Source organism: Aptenodytes patagonicus, chromosome 7, assembly GCF_965638725.1.
Source record: "Aptenodytes patagonicus chromosome 7, bAptPat1.pri.cur, whole genome shotgun sequence".
NCBI classification, from domain to species: domain Eukaryota; kingdom Metazoa; phylum Chordata; class Aves; order Sphenisciformes; family Spheniscidae; genus Aptenodytes; species Aptenodytes patagonicus.
The window spans coordinates 23,019,938-23,035,452 of NC_134955.1; the positions used below are offsets into that span (position 1 = coordinate 23,019,938).

At 45.9% G+C, this 15,515-nt stretch overlaps 1 protein-coding gene across 2 annotated transcripts in view; it reads right to left on the minus strand.

Moving 5' to 3' along the window:
* The window catches only part of PAMR1 (peptidase domain containing associated with muscle regeneration 1), a 59,164-nt gene extending 44,404 nt beyond the window's left edge, over positions 1-14,760 (minus strand). For both annotated transcript variants that reach the window (XM_076343395.1, XM_076343397.1), the window contains exons 1-3: positions 14,603-14,760; positions 1,981-2,157; positions 1,091-1,219 (exon numbers count right to left, since the gene is read on the minus strand). In XM_076343395.1, coding sequence (XP_076199510.1) covers positions 1,091-1,219; positions 1,981-2,157; positions 14,603-14,675 — 379 coding nt within the window. In that variant the 5' untranslated portion in view covers positions 14,676-14,760. The remainder of the gene's footprint in view (positions 1-1,090; positions 1,220-1,980; positions 2,158-14,602) is intronic.
* Between the last annotated feature and the right edge of the window lie 755 nt (positions 14,761-15,515).

Genomic DNA, 15,515 nt, shown 5'->3' on the forward strand with positions numbered 1-15,515 from the left:
GCAAACGGGACTTTAAAGGACTACCAGAAATCCCACCGTAAACTGCAGGAGACTCAGTTTATCAACTTCCGAAGCACCAAGGTTGAGTTAGCCCTGTTGCTGAAACATGTTGATTTCCTATATTCTGCTGTTTGAAGCAATGATTTTATTTTGTTTGCTTTCACCTCCTGAATGGTCATGGGCTGTGTTGGGAAAGCAGGTTCAATTGTTGCTTTAAAATCAATTACTAAGAGGAGACAAGACTAAGGTGTGTAGAATAACGGACAGAACAGGGTAGGAAAAGCAGACTCTGCTTTCATCCCTTTCAGTGAAATGCAAACAAAGAGATAGTCACTAAAAATTGAAAGAGGCTTGGTGAAAGGCTATACCTTCACCGGTGGGAAATTGTTAAAGGAAATACTAGTCTTAAACTGTATCCAATTAGCTTATGGAATTCATTATTGAAAGATAGCATTGGGACCAAACAACTTAGCAAAATCCAAGAAGCAGGAGCTTTTGTATGCTGTCAGGAACAAAACCTTCAGATATCGCTACAAGAGCCTGAAATACTCCTGGTCCATCATGACACTGTTAGCAGTTGCAAGATACTGTTTTCCAGAGCTGCCTTGGAGTGCGTTGGAGCTGTGGGAAGGAGGGAGGGAGCACCGGGACTTCCTCAGGGCTGGTTCTTCAGCCCAGGGGTTGAAAGAGAACAGAGGAAAAGCTCTTTGATACAGCTTGTAAATGTTTATGCTTTGCTGAAAGCCTCTGGGGAATCAGTTATGCTGAAGTATGTCTGAGAAAGGCAGAGAACAGAAGATTTCCAGAGTCACAGTAGTTAAAGTTTTAAAATAAACCAAAACAAAGCAGAAGTTTAGCAGGGTTGTAACCTCCTGTAACTGAGACCCCGGGCCAATCCCTAGCAGATGAGCACTGGGAGAGTTTTCCTCACTGTAGACCTGCTTACTGCCTGGTTGTGTTTGCCCTCTCCTGCCTGTGCCCTTTGCAAGAGTCACTGTACAGGAATAGCTGGAAAGGCACAGCATGGCTCTGGCTCCATCCCACCACTCCCTGTCCCTGACATGCCTCCCTGCTCGTGTAGGACACTTACTCATGCAGTCCCCTCCATACCAGCCAGCTCTGCACTCTTCACAGTAGATCCCCTTGATGTAGAAGTCATCAAGCGTCCCTCCCCAGGAGCCATTGCGGCAGGACTTGCAGTTCTCAAAAATGGTGCAGCCTGAAAGGAGAGCCACTGCATTAGAGGAAAGCCAAGGTGGATTGTCCTGCAGGGAGAGGAGTAGCCTCTCTCTCTTTTCCACAAAAAATGCCAATGACATTAGTGACTGCTGCGGTGCTGACAGCTTCCCTGCTGCAAACCGTACCTAACCTCCACCCCCAAACCCTAGGCAGCTCAGACTCTGAGATTTGGAGCCAAACTCCCAGTCTGGCTTGCCCAGACCTCTAAATCTCATTGCTCTGACTGTAAATGCCTCTTTCAGGAGTCTGAATGTGGATGCTGGTGCTGCTCAGGCCCAGCCCAAGTGATTCTGATGTCTTCTAACCTGGTCCTGTCTCCTCCTGCTCTCATCTTTCACTTTGCCCTTTCCTCCTTGCTAGCCGGACTTCCAAGTCGTCTCACCCTTCTTGCTTTGGGAATGCAAATCATCCTAGAGCACCTACAAAACACTCCTGGTGTGAAGCCAGCTGCAACATCACCCTTTGGCAGCTCCCAAGCCTGCCCAAGACACCCTGAGGACAACACTGCTCATAGAAAGTGGGGTTTTTTCTGGCAGCGATGCTACCTGCTGCGGGGGCACCTTGCCAAGTGTCTTGCTGCTGTCAGCAGAGTGGCAGAGGGAGTTCCTGAGGAGATGTGGGGCAATCCCATGCCCCAGTGAGATATGCCTGCCCTTGCCGCTCCCCTGCCCAGCAGCTACCATTAGGTGCTGATGCCTTGGCCAGAGATCCAGTGTGAACGCAGTGTGGCCCTAAACATACCTGGGTGGATTAAGCAGGAATCACACTCATTCTCCTCATTCCTGCAGCAGGGAATGGTGTAGCCCACTCTTTCTTTCCATCCTGGGCAGATGCACTCGATTTGGTCGTATTCGCAGCACTCCCGACACATGATATTCCATTCGGCGCCCGGGCAGTTTTCATTGATCACTGTGTACTCTGCAAGCAGGGAACAGAGCGGGGGACACACAGAAATAGTCCATTATCTGCCAAGGATTGGCAGGATCAGTAGATCCTGTGATTTGTCAGATCATGTATGGCATGAGGCTGGCCGAGGTCTTTGGCCCAGGAAATCCCAAACTACATGGTAACGTGGCTGAAAAGTCAGCTCGGTTTGGGTGTCTAAAGAACACACAGGCAATTTTGCAGTGCCAGCCAGAGGAGGCAAACAGACCAGAGGGAAGGAATATGTTCACTTCAGTCTTTTCTCTGCAAGGCCTTCCCATTTCTGTGGTGAGAAAAATAGTTTAAAAAAACACAGAGGATGATGTCACATGAGAAACTCTACTTCAGATCACAGGACTGATTTACAGCCTCATATATAGTATAGATTATTTAAACTATAATAGCATGTTTTGGTCGTATTTCTGTTTGTGAATTTGCTACTCTTGAAGACTAGGGTGTCCACCAGGAAAGGCCAATTTTGAGGCTGGGTTTTAGCCGGTTTCACTCCCTATTTTCACTCAGAAGCATACAGTGTTACACTTGGCTTCACTGCCAAAGGAAACAAGATTTTTCATTATTTTTAAAGGTTCATTTTGTCTGGCATTTCTAATATGGTAACATTATTAATATCTTTTTATTATTTAGCATAACCTCATATGATGATATTTAAACTATGCTGGAAGTGCCCTTTTAGGAAACGACCTCAGACTGTGACTCTGGACTGCCACAGTAAGTGCAGATCCCCTCTTTCTCCACCAGTGTGCTGTCTAAATTCTACAAAGTGAAATCTAATGAGTGCATGGTGCTGTGAGCGTGTCTCCTAACCAGCTGACAGACCTGATGACTGCTTTCATGGAGTTTGATGGTAAAAAGAGAGAGAGCAGACTAGAAAGATGAGACATGAAGGAAACATAATGAGACTATCTCTTTCTTCTTCCCTCTTTCCTCCCCTTTTTTCTTTTTTTTTTCATTGTGGTTAGGTAACATCCTTTTTCCTTTTGTTTTAAACTCTGAGTAACATAGCTGCCTTGTCATTGCAACAAGCCATACATCTCTAAGGCACAGCACTCCCATCCGCGCCTGTACCTGGCTCCCTTCTCACACTGCTGGTTTTTGTTTCATTGTGCCTCATAACCTAATTACTGTGTCTGCTGGAGCTCCCTACTACTGAACCTTGCTGCTCTGTCTCACTTGATTCTCCATGGCCTCATGAAGCCAGGTTCCTGGAAGCTTATTTTTTCCCCTGTTGATATTTACTGGCTCCATAAAAAAGGGACCACCAAACTGTTTCTTCATTTTTTTCCCTTTGGCTGGGAAATGAAATTCAGCCCTTTGTGCTCCTCAGAACTGAGCCTTTCCCTTGTGCCTGGTGTACTGACAGGGGAGAGTCCACCACCGCTCTGAGTTTGGAAACCAGGCTGCTGTTTGTGCTGAAACTTTTCTATTCCCCCTCCCTGCCACCATAATCATTCCAAAAAGAAAAAGAAAGCTGCTTCTGTCATTCAATACGGTTTTGTAATTTTTATTCCAATAATAAAGTCTTGCATCAAAATAACCTTAGTGTTTAGCAGTTATATAGCCTTTTGCCTGTAGATCTCAACGTGCTCTACAAAGTCCTTTTTCCAGATGGGAAACTGAAGCACAAGGGAGGTGAAGTGACTTTGCTCAGGGTCCCAGAGAAAAACAATAGCAGAGCCAGGAATTAAACTCATGCCTTCTAATTCCCAGAACAGCAGTCAATCAACTTGGCCAAGTTGGGACTTCTTAACCTATGGCTATTATTCTCTTTTAATGAAGCCATTTATCTATGAACTACATCTGATTCAGATTCCAGAGCAAATTGATTACACGTGTCTAATTATCTTATTAGACCTGACACTCAGTTTGATACATCTCACCATACATGACTGAAAATAGCTGTTTCTGTGGTGTATGGGGGTGGGAGTCTCACTCCTTGTTGAAGGAAGACTCCCCAAAGTCTGAGTAATAAATAACTACTCAACACTCAGGAGCTTTTGCAAAGCTTCCTTCAAATTCTTGTGCTTCCCAACTCAAGCTAGATATCTAATTTCTCTCAAAATTGCTAAAGCTTATTAATAAAATGGCTATATCCGTTTGGGTTGTAGCTGTAAATTGGCCAAGGGAAATTGCTATCTGTAAAATGATCCAAATGTTCACAGGCAAAGTTGCACTGGGGTGACTAAGGCATGTCACTATCCTTGCAGGAATTCAAAACCTGGCGAGATAAGGCTGCAAGCAACACAATGTAACTTCCAAGTTAGCACTTCACTGAGAGAGGGACTGGACCAGATGACCTCCAGAGGTCCCTTTCAACCTAAATTACTCTATGCTTCCATAAAATATTACACATGTATTTGTATGTGTGTAGAGAGAGTGTGTGTGTGCATATGCATATTTATTTTTGTATGTAAAGCTTGTGTACACAACAGGGCCAAAAAGCAGATGCCACACTTATTCTTGGTGAATCGAATGGGTCTATTTGTAGCGTAAGTTGAGTTTAAGGTAATATTTTGTGTTAAGATGGAAGCAGCAGATCTTGGCCCTTAAAGAATTGTAAAAATAAATTTGCTGCCACCTAGAAATGATGTTTGCTCACTTCTTGCCCTTGTCTCAACTGAGACAATGAAAATAGACTGTCTTTTGATTTACTAACAATTTAATTCCCTTTCAGGTTCTCAGGTACTGCAGTTTGGGCAACATATATAGCCTCGACAAGGAAATTTGTGGATTTGAGATTTTTTTGAAGTGATCCTCTCTAGGATTTTCTTCACAGAAATCACGAAATCTATTATTCTGAAGTTTTGTAGAAGCTATTCTTGAAAGAAATTTGTGTGAAGACTTCATGCACCTCTTTAATAACAGTAGGATCCCTTTTGTTTTGCATAAGTATCTCCAGGCTGCTGAACAAAAGGCAAAGGAAACCTTTCCCTCAGAAATTTAAGAGGGAGATGCACAGAGCCACTAGCATGTGTAATGAATATTTGTTTGTGTTGCTGAGCTCAGCCTGGGCTCTAGGGAGGAAGAGGCATAACCCCGCTCCCCCTCCTGTGTTTGGGGAATGGTAACCACTGGCAGCTCCCCACACCCACACTTGGCCATTATTACCCCAAAACAGAAGAGAATGAGGGAGAGAAGAGCGGGGGAAGATTTATTGACTGAGTAAAATACTGGAAGCCAGGCCTTGGCCAGCTGTGGCAGAGATAATTTGTGGGCCTGACTTTGATAATCCTCCAAAGCAGGCAGTCTGGTTTGCAGGCAGTGGCTGTGTCTCCCAGCATCAAACACAGTCCAGAAAGTGGCTTGACCTGATTTTGGGAGAAGCAGGAAGAAGCTGCTTGACAATCCATGCAAAATATTTAGCTGAAAAGAACAAACAAGTCTCTGGACAGGCAAATAAACAGTGGATTAATTTATGGGATTTTAATGGTGGAAGAAAAGCCCATTAAATCCAGGCATAAACAGCACACATGGAAGCAGCTCAAGACCATGGAAACCAAGCAAGAAATGGCTGTGCTGGGGAGGCACGCAAACCTCCGGGGAAGGTGCCAGAGGGAAGACCTGCTCGGCTCGGGAGCCTGGCAAAGCACAACACAACATTTCACCCGACACTTTGAGTCCAGCCTGAGGGACAAGTGAGGTGGGAGATGAGCACTGAGGCATATGCAAAGTGGCTGGTAATTCTCATGCGTTTCCAGGTTCAGATGGCAACACATTCATGCTTTTCACAGACATCTGCACCTAGCGACACTGCCTAATCCCTATAGCACATTTCAGATCCTAAAGGCTGTCAGTGATGTTTTTTGTAAGATGGCAGTAGGAGGGAATATTCCTAGTCAATGTCCTCCCTGTTAGCAGCACCAGTCCAAGGGCTGAATTACAGCGATGACAATTCATCACAGTGATGCTGCCAACTCCCTTGCTCTCCAGTGCTGAGCCGGGGCTTTGGAGGAGCCAAAGGCTCCTCATTTTGGGGAGCCCTCCCCGCTAACAGGTGGGTCCTGAGCTCCCTCTGTGAAAACCTGCATGCGGGTGATGAGCTGCAGCAAAGAGAAGATGCAGCAGGGCTGTGTGGAGGGGTGGGCTGGCTGATCCTGCTTTGGCCTCTGCCGAGCCGGCGCTGAGAGCTGAGCTGCTGAAAAGCAGATGAAGAGCATCTACAGAGCAGCTGGTGCCGAGTGAAATGCACAGCCAATCTGCTGAGTAGTTTAATGCTTACTGACTTCCTGTGTCAGTAACAAGACCTCAGTTTCTCCACAGATCCTCAAGACTGCAAAGGCAAAACTTTCAGCCTTTGCTCTTGATTATGACTTGGCTCAGTGTTTGCCTTTTTAAAAGTGGTGCTTGCCTGCCTGCCTCTGTACCATGAACCCACAGGAGCCAGTGAAGGGAAGGAGTGGAAGTAGGTTACTCCTGGTGCTGCAATAGCTTGAAGGGTAAATAGTTTTAATCTGCTGGACTATCGAGCTTCTACTGTTACTCACTTCCTTTACGAACTTGCAGCAAATCCAGCTCTGATTTGGCTTGCCAGGCTCACTCACATCCCTCACTTTCTCTAGCCCAGAATTCCTTTTTGCTTCTTATTTTTGCTTCACCTTTTCAAAACGTGCCGACTTCCTTGGCCAAGATGTGCTTGGGCAGCCTGGTGTGCAGCAGAGGAGCTTGAACAGTTAGTGATGTAGTCATCATCTCCCTGACAAGTGTGTCTGTTTTTCCTATCACCCTCATGGTCTGGGCACACATATGACTCAGCCATCTCTGTCCTCACTAAACCTCAAATACTATCTTGTTCCAAACTGCAGGACTTGGGAAAATGAGGTGATAAAAAACACACAAATTCTTCTATTAGTACTTGGGAAGGGTCGTGATGGAGGTTTGACAGAAATATTGTTTGAAATTGAGTGGAAATGCAGCCTTCCAAAAGAATAGTTTTTACTGTACCATTCTGGAAAGTCAGAAGTATCCTTGGAAGATAAGTGAAGGCTCCATTAGCACTCAACCTGAAGACTGGAGATATGTTACTTATTCTTATGCCAGTGAGTTCAAAGAGTATGCCCAAGTAATAAAAAATAGCTGCAAGGATAAGACCATCTTAAAGCACTAGTTCTATTCAATACAGTGTCTGCTGGAAAGGATAGTGATGAATCCTGTGGGATATACAATAAGCCCAGTCAAATCTCTCATTCAAGGGAAAAGCAGAGACCTATCAGGGATGGAAAAAAGTCTGATCATCAAAGCAAGCTATGTCTTAGAGCTCAGGGACAAAGGAAGAACTGCCAAAAGCCAAGCTGAATTTGACCTTGCAAAGGAAATTAAAATAATAGCAAAAGGTTCTTCAGCCATATAAAGAAAAAAGAAATAAGGAAAGACAAAGAGAGACTCCTGTGGGATGGGGCTGCGGATGAAATGTAAGACCGTGGTGGAGAACATAGTGAGTTATTAGCTTTCATCTTCAGGGAGGTTGTTTATGGGGAACCTGTGAGCAAGGGTTTCAGGGTGTGGAAACAAATAAAGTGTGATCCACATATTAGTGAGCTTCTAACCAACTGCAGTTTGCACCTTGGGATATTCAAGTAAACCAACTTCAATTTTGCTTTATCTTACTAGGTCAGGCTTAAAGCTTTGGTGATTTGGCAACGAGGCTGGTGAGGGGTCTGGAGAAGAAGTCTTATGAGGAGCGGCTGAGGGAACTGGGGTTGTTTAGCCTGCAGAAAAGGAGGCTGAGGGGAGACCTCATCGCTCTCTACAACTGCTTGAAAGGAGGTTGTAGCGAGGTGGGTGTCAGTCTCTTCTCCCAAGTAACTAGTTATAGGATGAGAGGAAATGGCCTCAAGTTGCGCCAGGGGAGGTTTAGATTGGACATGAGGAAAAATTTCTTTACTGAAAGAGTGGTGAAACATTGGAACAGGCTGCCCAGGGAAGTGGTTGAGTCCCCATCCCTGGAAGTATTTAAAAGACAAGTAGATGAGGCACTTAGAGACCTGGTTTAGTGGGCATGGTGGTGTTGGGTCGATGGTTGGACTCAATGATCTTAGAGGTCTTTTCCAACCTCAATGATTCTATGATTCTGTGATTCGGGAACAGATTCACAAGCACATTGCTGCCTCAGGGGCGGGTCAGGCAGCTCATCATGGTAAAACTTCAGGTTCAGCACACTTGTCTTTTGCCATGGTGAATTTGCCAGTCATAGATACCTTGCTAGATAGAAAGAGGATTTCTGTTCCAAAGGTCTGAGAGCTGGGAAAATTATATGGCTAAGAACTAAGGTGAATTGAAGCAAGCCTGATTACACCAATTAACTCTTGTGTCTTCCACTTCTTTAGAAGAATTACTTTTTTAGGCTGCAGTTCACTTTAAGCTGATATAAGCCCATGCTTCTGCTGAGATGGGACACTTTCCTCCATTCTCTCCCTGACTTCCCATTCCCACTCCCTATCTTTGTGCTGGCATTAGCTGCTACGTGGAAGGACCAGAGGACTGATCCAGCAGAAAACCTATTTGCCATCTCCATCCATCCTTGGCTTAAAGAAAAGTTTACAACCTAAATGTGCTCTACAGTCCTCCAAAAGACAGAGCACCTTAGGACCCTGCTGGATATATGTATTTATCAGAACTCCTGAAAGATGGAAGAAAGTGCTTCATAAGGACATCCATATCTTGGTCTGAACTGATGGAACTTCCCATCCCACGAGTCCATTCTGTTATCCTGCAAAGATGAGTTCTTCTTCCATGCCCCAATTTATCCATCAGCACATTGGTAAAACACTACTTAAGCTCAAAGAAGTATTATTTCAAATTGCTTTAAAAAGTGCCGTGCAAATTAACAGTGCATTGTAAATAACAGCAGATATGAACAGGTGCATCTCTAAAATTAGAGGCCACAGAGGATGACTTTTTCAAAGTGATTATTCAACCAGTTCATGTTCCACAGATGAGAACATGCCCCTTTTTATTTGATTGCATTTTAATTTTTCAGCATGATGCTCAAAAACAATTACTGCCTTCTGCAGAAGAAACGAGCATTTGAGTATGAAGGAGCAATTTCTTAAGGCTCTTATTAGGGAATGTTTGGCCATGTAATAGTTCTGAAATGAAGCTTTCTCATTTAAAGAAAAAATAGCTCCAACAGAGGTGAAACCTAGTAACAGCTAACATTTTCTTTAGGTCTGTCTTATTTTTATTACTGTTTTATGCTGCTCCTTTCTTACTCAGCTCTACTGTCATTGCACGGATGTGCAAGCTGGGCCCCACCCCATAGGTATCATGTGTGTGAATGTTAACATTAACAAGAAGAAATGCTCTGAGCACACAGGAGATCTAGAATTTGTCAGCTGGAAATGAGAAACATGTTTGGTGAAACTGTGGCTCCACTGTGATGAATAGTAAGACTCTCCATTTGATTTCAGTAAGGCCAAGAGGAATAGACCTCGGACGGGAAGAGAAATTTTCCCTTTAAGAGGCTTTTACTAGGGCTCTTGGAAAATGGTGTACCCCAAACCATTAAGGAAAGTGCAGGTCTTTATTCTTAACCTCTTTTTGCCGCAGATAGCCTATTGTGCAAATTGTGCCTGTTTTCCCAATAGATGTGTTAAGAAGATGAAAGGAATAATGCTGTCTTTAAAAACACTTGCTTCTCTTTAGATATTATGTACCTATTATTCTTTTTAGCAGCTGGGCTAATTAAAAGAGGAGCTAAAATACATCCCTGTTTTAGTTTTACTTAGTGAGCTTACTTTATAGGTCGCAGACCTTTGCCAAATAATTAGACTGCTTCTCCTACAGAGTCAGTTAGCATCCTTTCCTGGCCATTAGTGTGTGCTTTCACACAGTGGTAAGAGTGGGACGAAAAAACAGAAAGGATTTCTATTAAAAAAATCAAAGCCAGTGGGTGAACACAGGGGGAAATCTACTATACTAAGCTGAATATGTCCACTTAATAAATGTGCATTAACTCAACTGTCTTTTTTAAGTCCCAAATGCAGGATTGTGTTGAAAGCAGACTAAACTACTACAGAAAGTATATTCTGTTTAAGAAACGCATTGAAAACCTGTCTAGTGTAAGTACAACTGTGTTCTGCTGGATAAGACCACCGTTGTCTTAAGCTCTACCTTTTTAACAATTGAGATCATGTTTCACATAGAAAAAAAGGCTAATGCACTTTCTCCTTTGATTCAGGAATTGGGGTCTGCCTTATGTTTTCGAATAGGAGGGTCTCTATTCCAGGTTTCCTGTTGTCATATAGTGTTCAGCAGCTACAAATTCAGAAATAAATAGTCCTGATGTTGTTCCTGATAGGCCATAGGTTTGCTTCATCATGCTCCTAGAGTAGTGCCTTTTTTACATTTGTAAGCTTCTATTAACTAGGCTATGACAAACAAATCATAAACTCCCAACACTTCTGCTCCAAGGAGAGAAGAATTGTTAGTTCAATAAAAAAATTATTTTTGAGGTCTCCATCAGGTCCTTAACAGGATTTCCCATGCAACTTCCAAAGCTTGTATCTCTCTCCATACTGCCTTGTTTTGCTTTGTCTGTGATAAAAATCAAGTATCTCGGTGTAACTAAAAGGAAATACAAATAAAAATTGTGCTTCCTATTTGTGAGGTCTAGACTTTGCCCATGTAAGTGCTATAACAGTGGGTTAATGCAAAAACAGCATTAACACAAATAGCTCTAGGGTTTTCTGTTTCCAGTCTTAACTGAAAACAGGACTGTCAATTTGGTCTTTCTACATGTTAAAGCCTCAGTAATCCCACTGCCCCTCAGCCAGTGTTGCCTCAGTTGTGATGCCCAGCTGGTTGTGTCATTCCCACCATTTTCCTCTTTCAATAAACCTGCATGCCCTGCAGCCCCTCCTCTTGCCTGCTGTACCCACTGCTGCGGAGAGGACTGACAGGTAGCTCTAGGGTAGGATGCTTGTTCCTATTGGAAACTTCCCATTCCCTTTCTTCCTACATTTCAGCAGCCCTTGTTCCCTCGTGGTAAGCTGTAACATGCAAAATAGAGCCATACTCCACACCTCCTGAGTCAAAACTCTGCTCCTTTCCCCATTTTCTTCTACCAAACCCTTATATCCCCTCCTTTGCTTTTAGGGACTGGCAGGTTGGGCCACAGGCCCAGAGAGCTGTGTCAAGTATTCATGCCTCCACCACATTTCAGATCCGGTTCCAGTTTAAACCTCGTTCTCTGCATGCATCTTCCCCTTGCCCCCAAAACACCACACAGCTTCCTTCTACTGTGTCTTTTTGTCATAGTTGGATTTAAATTACAGGCCATCTATGCCACTAGCCAGGATGTTTTTAGCATCTAAAGCAACCTGAAGAAGTCTGCCCTAAACCACCCCCTCCTTCGGTTTCTTCTCTGTAATTATGAGCTGGCATGTGTGATCTTACTGGCATTGTGGCCTTGTGTCTTTATCTGAGAATGGCTGTGACAGGATAAAATAGCCAGGGTAAGGCTAAAACTCAGAGGTTGCCACATTACCCTTCAGGCCTTGATTTCTTTCTGGGATAGAGGAGCTTATTCTGGCCAGAAAAATTACTAGTGTGATGAGGAAGAGATTTTGTTTTCTCTATGCTGCAAGACAAGGAACAGGAACAGGTAATGTCACTTTTGAGTTAGCGACAGCATTGATGAGGTTAGAGAGCGCAGCCTTTGCTAATGGGGTCTGGGGTGGCAAAGATGAATTTCTGCAATAGGGGAGAATATTTGGGAATCTGTGGAGAAGAAGCAACTGCAGTATTGAAATTCATGCCCACATAACATGAGAATGTGCTTGTGTCATAAACACGGAGGAGTGGTGCTGGACCTGTCTTGATTGCTTGCTTGCTTGCTGTAATGGTGTGAGACCTGGAACATGTTGGCAGTTTACTTACAGTTAATGTTGCCCAGATAGAAATAGTCCACACAGCAGCAAAACCCCTGAGCCTCCATCTCAAGTTTTACTCCTTACAGCTCCCCTGGGGTATGTAGTCCAGCCCTAACCAAGGACTGCAGATGCCCTCAGGCTGCCAGCCCTCTGTCCCTGCTGATAGCTTGCCTCCCTGCCCTATGGCCTCCCTCCCCGTTTGCCCCTGCACCACATCCCTGGTCATGCAGGAGGGAGAGGGGCATCCACGTCCCCAAGGGAGCTTATGCTGCTGGCAGCACCCGCACAGCCCTGCGGTGGCGAGGGCTCCCTCTGGGCCGATGGAGAGCCAAATCCTGGGCACCGGCAGGCTTGCAGGGACTCCTGGGAGCCCCTTGAGGTGGCCTCGGGGTTGACAGTAAGTAACCACAGCTTTTCTCCAAAATAAAAAGCAAGCCTCTTTCCCGTTGTCCATGCTAGGAACCTAAACATGTGAACTGAAGTAACCCATTTGCTAAGATTGAATGCATCTGGATGCGTCTGATTGCATCTGGCCTCCACTTCTCCAGACAGAGGCTGGAGGGGGAGGGGAAGAGAGGTTGGGAAGGGTTTAGATAGGCAGAAATACACACAAACAGACATATATTTTTAAGGAAATATGAGTCACTTGCACTTCAAGTTTATTCCAAAAATCAATTCCCAGACCTCCCTGACTTCTGCCCCCAACACTTGAGGCAGGCCCTGTGCAACTGGGTGTGATAAATATGGATAAAAATTGGATACATCTGTGGGGAGGAGGCAAAATGCTATTTTCCAACCTGCCCTGACATGCTAAGGCCACTGCACTTTTGAATCACTCTCCTGTCTCAGAGTGCCCCTCCCGCCCCTGCTGGAGGGGAGCTCCTGGCCCCCTCCTCATGCTGCCAGCTGTGTGCTAGGCAAGTGCCCTCACCGGCCACTCCACCAGCAGCAAGGCAGGGGAGGCACAGCGAGGAAGGAGAAGAGGCAAGGGGGACAGCTGTCCTCCATGTGTCCCCCAGGCACTTCTCACACTGCTCCTGGCACGTGAGGAGCTGGTGTCGGGGGGGAACCGGCATCCTCCCTCCCAAGCTCGCAGCCCCACAGCCCTTGTGTCCCATTGCCCATCGTTGTCCTTCTTCCTGCCTCCCCCTCATCACTGCTGCCGAGGGGGGGCCCAGCAGCCCAGTGCCCGCCCACTCTGCGGACTGGCTTCTCACCATGGGAGAGACATGCTGCCCCCACAGCAGGAGAGATTTGTTGCCCACCTAGCTGCTTGACAGCCGCAGCCCATGCACAGGGCTGCTCCGCCACCAGCAGGGCTATTTCTGTGCCACCCCAGCACATGCCATGGAGCCACCTCACATGGCTGAGGGACAGGCCACCGTGGGGACAAGTCAGTGCATGTGGGATGGAGGTGTGGAGAAGCTCTTTGTGCTTGTGCCCCAGGGGAAAACTCTGGCAGGAGGTCAGTCTCCCAGGATGGCTGCAGGCACTGGTGGCCAGCCTGGTGGGCAGACATTCCCAGTCACCACCTGTCACCTGCACCCTGGGCCCTGAGGGGCCGGCAGGGAAGGGCACTGCAGAGGCAGACCCTCTGCTGTGGCCCCTGGCGAGGCAGGCTCTGAAGCGCCGTCCTTGACACTGATTATTTAGAGCCATTGCAATCGAGTGCCTGTGTACCTGACAGCTTCCCCGGTAAGAGGCACTTACCTTGCTAGGAGTGCCACAATCTGTGGCAGCTTGAAGGGTGGGTGATTTGAGGGCACCTCAACTCCCAGTCCTTAGGGCTGCAACTCCTCAGAAAGCAGCCTGGGATGCTGACAGCTAGCTGCTGCAAGCAGCTCCAGCCACCTCCAGGTGTAAACAGCCCACGTTTGTGGCCATAACAACAGCAAATTTGCACTCAGCAGTAAATGCTTTTTGCTTAACCTCGTCGAGAAGAAACTATACATGCTGGTTCAGCAGAAACTGGAGCGAGGCTTGAGTATAAAAAAGATGATTCTGCTTTAACAAGGCTTCCCCTTCGAAAGAATAATATTGGCAGAACTAAAGCCCAGATCGGAAACAATATGTGGCTTTTGTTTTCTTTTTTTCCTTCACTTTTTTCCTCCCTTGCCTTCATTCTTGGTGTTGGGGCTGGAGCAGAAAGTCTCTGTCTTGCCAAACTAAACAAATTACGCTTTACAATTCAGAGACTTAAATGCCACTTTTTATCATCATTTCCTTAGCACTGAGTGTTGAGAAAATAAAGCAGTAGTAAGCGAAGTGATTGCAAACCCTTTTCTTCATGGCCATTGGCAAACAAATCCAGCCAGTTGTTTCTCTTTAAGGCTATTAAGTTTGCCTGGAAAACATCCCTGGGCAAACCTCCCCCCACACACACTCCACGCCGGCAAGAAAAAAATAAAGCAGAGCCCCTTCTTTCTATTATTACCATCCCTGCAGATCTCTCTACTTCCCATGACAGTGCATGAGATCAAACCCCTCTGACCACACTGAAGGAAAGGGACTCATTCAGCCGTGCCGGGAATGCACACACTCACTTACGGTACCTCTTGGCAAGCAGGAGATGAGCAGGAGCTGGAGGAGAGTGAGTCCTACATGTGTCCAGGGGGCTCGCTCCATACTGCCCAGGCCAGTGCAGCGGTGTGACTGCTCAGGAAGGGAAAGCAGGCAAACAGCTTTTACTGGGACCTCACCAGCTCCAGGCTGCGAGGGATCTCGGATTTCAGACCTCAGCTCGATCCCATCCTCACCAGAGGGGAACTACCTTCAAGAGACTTCTCAGGCGTCCAGAAGCATAACGACGTCACCCCAAACCTCTCCAACTGCTGCTTTAACCCTTTCTGGACTCTGGCAGCCGATCCCTTTTGTGATGGGTTTATTGGCTCAGTGCTCATCTCTGAGATGATAAGTGATTTGCATCTCAGAAAGAAAGATATTGTAAAAGGAGAAGAAACAGAAATGCGAATATCTGTTTATATGAGTCATTGCAGTTGCTGTGGGTGAGCTGAAGTTACAGACGTCTCCAGAAGGAGGCACTTCGTACATGCTCCCTTTGGGCTTGCAGGGGTTGATGCATCCCCAGGGTGCTGCCCCTAATGGCGGGGCTGGGCGTGGGGTGGGTGCAGAGAGGGATTCCTGGCCCATGCCTCCATGACCGGGCAGCCTGGCCAAGTGACATGTTCCACTTTATGACGTGCTGTGCATTTTTATGGTGGGGCAGATGAATGAATGAGGCTCACTAAAAGTTCACTCCACAGTGGATGAAAACCACAAAACACAAAAGGAATCACTTGGCATACACACACTCGAGCTAGTCAAAACCTTTTTATGGAGTCCATTTCTGCCAGGAAATGCAGTTTTGGCAAAATTGAATGTTTTGTCAGAACATGTTGATATTGAGGAAATGTTCAATCCAAACAAAGGAGACCATTTAATTTGGATTTTATCTTTTATGTCATA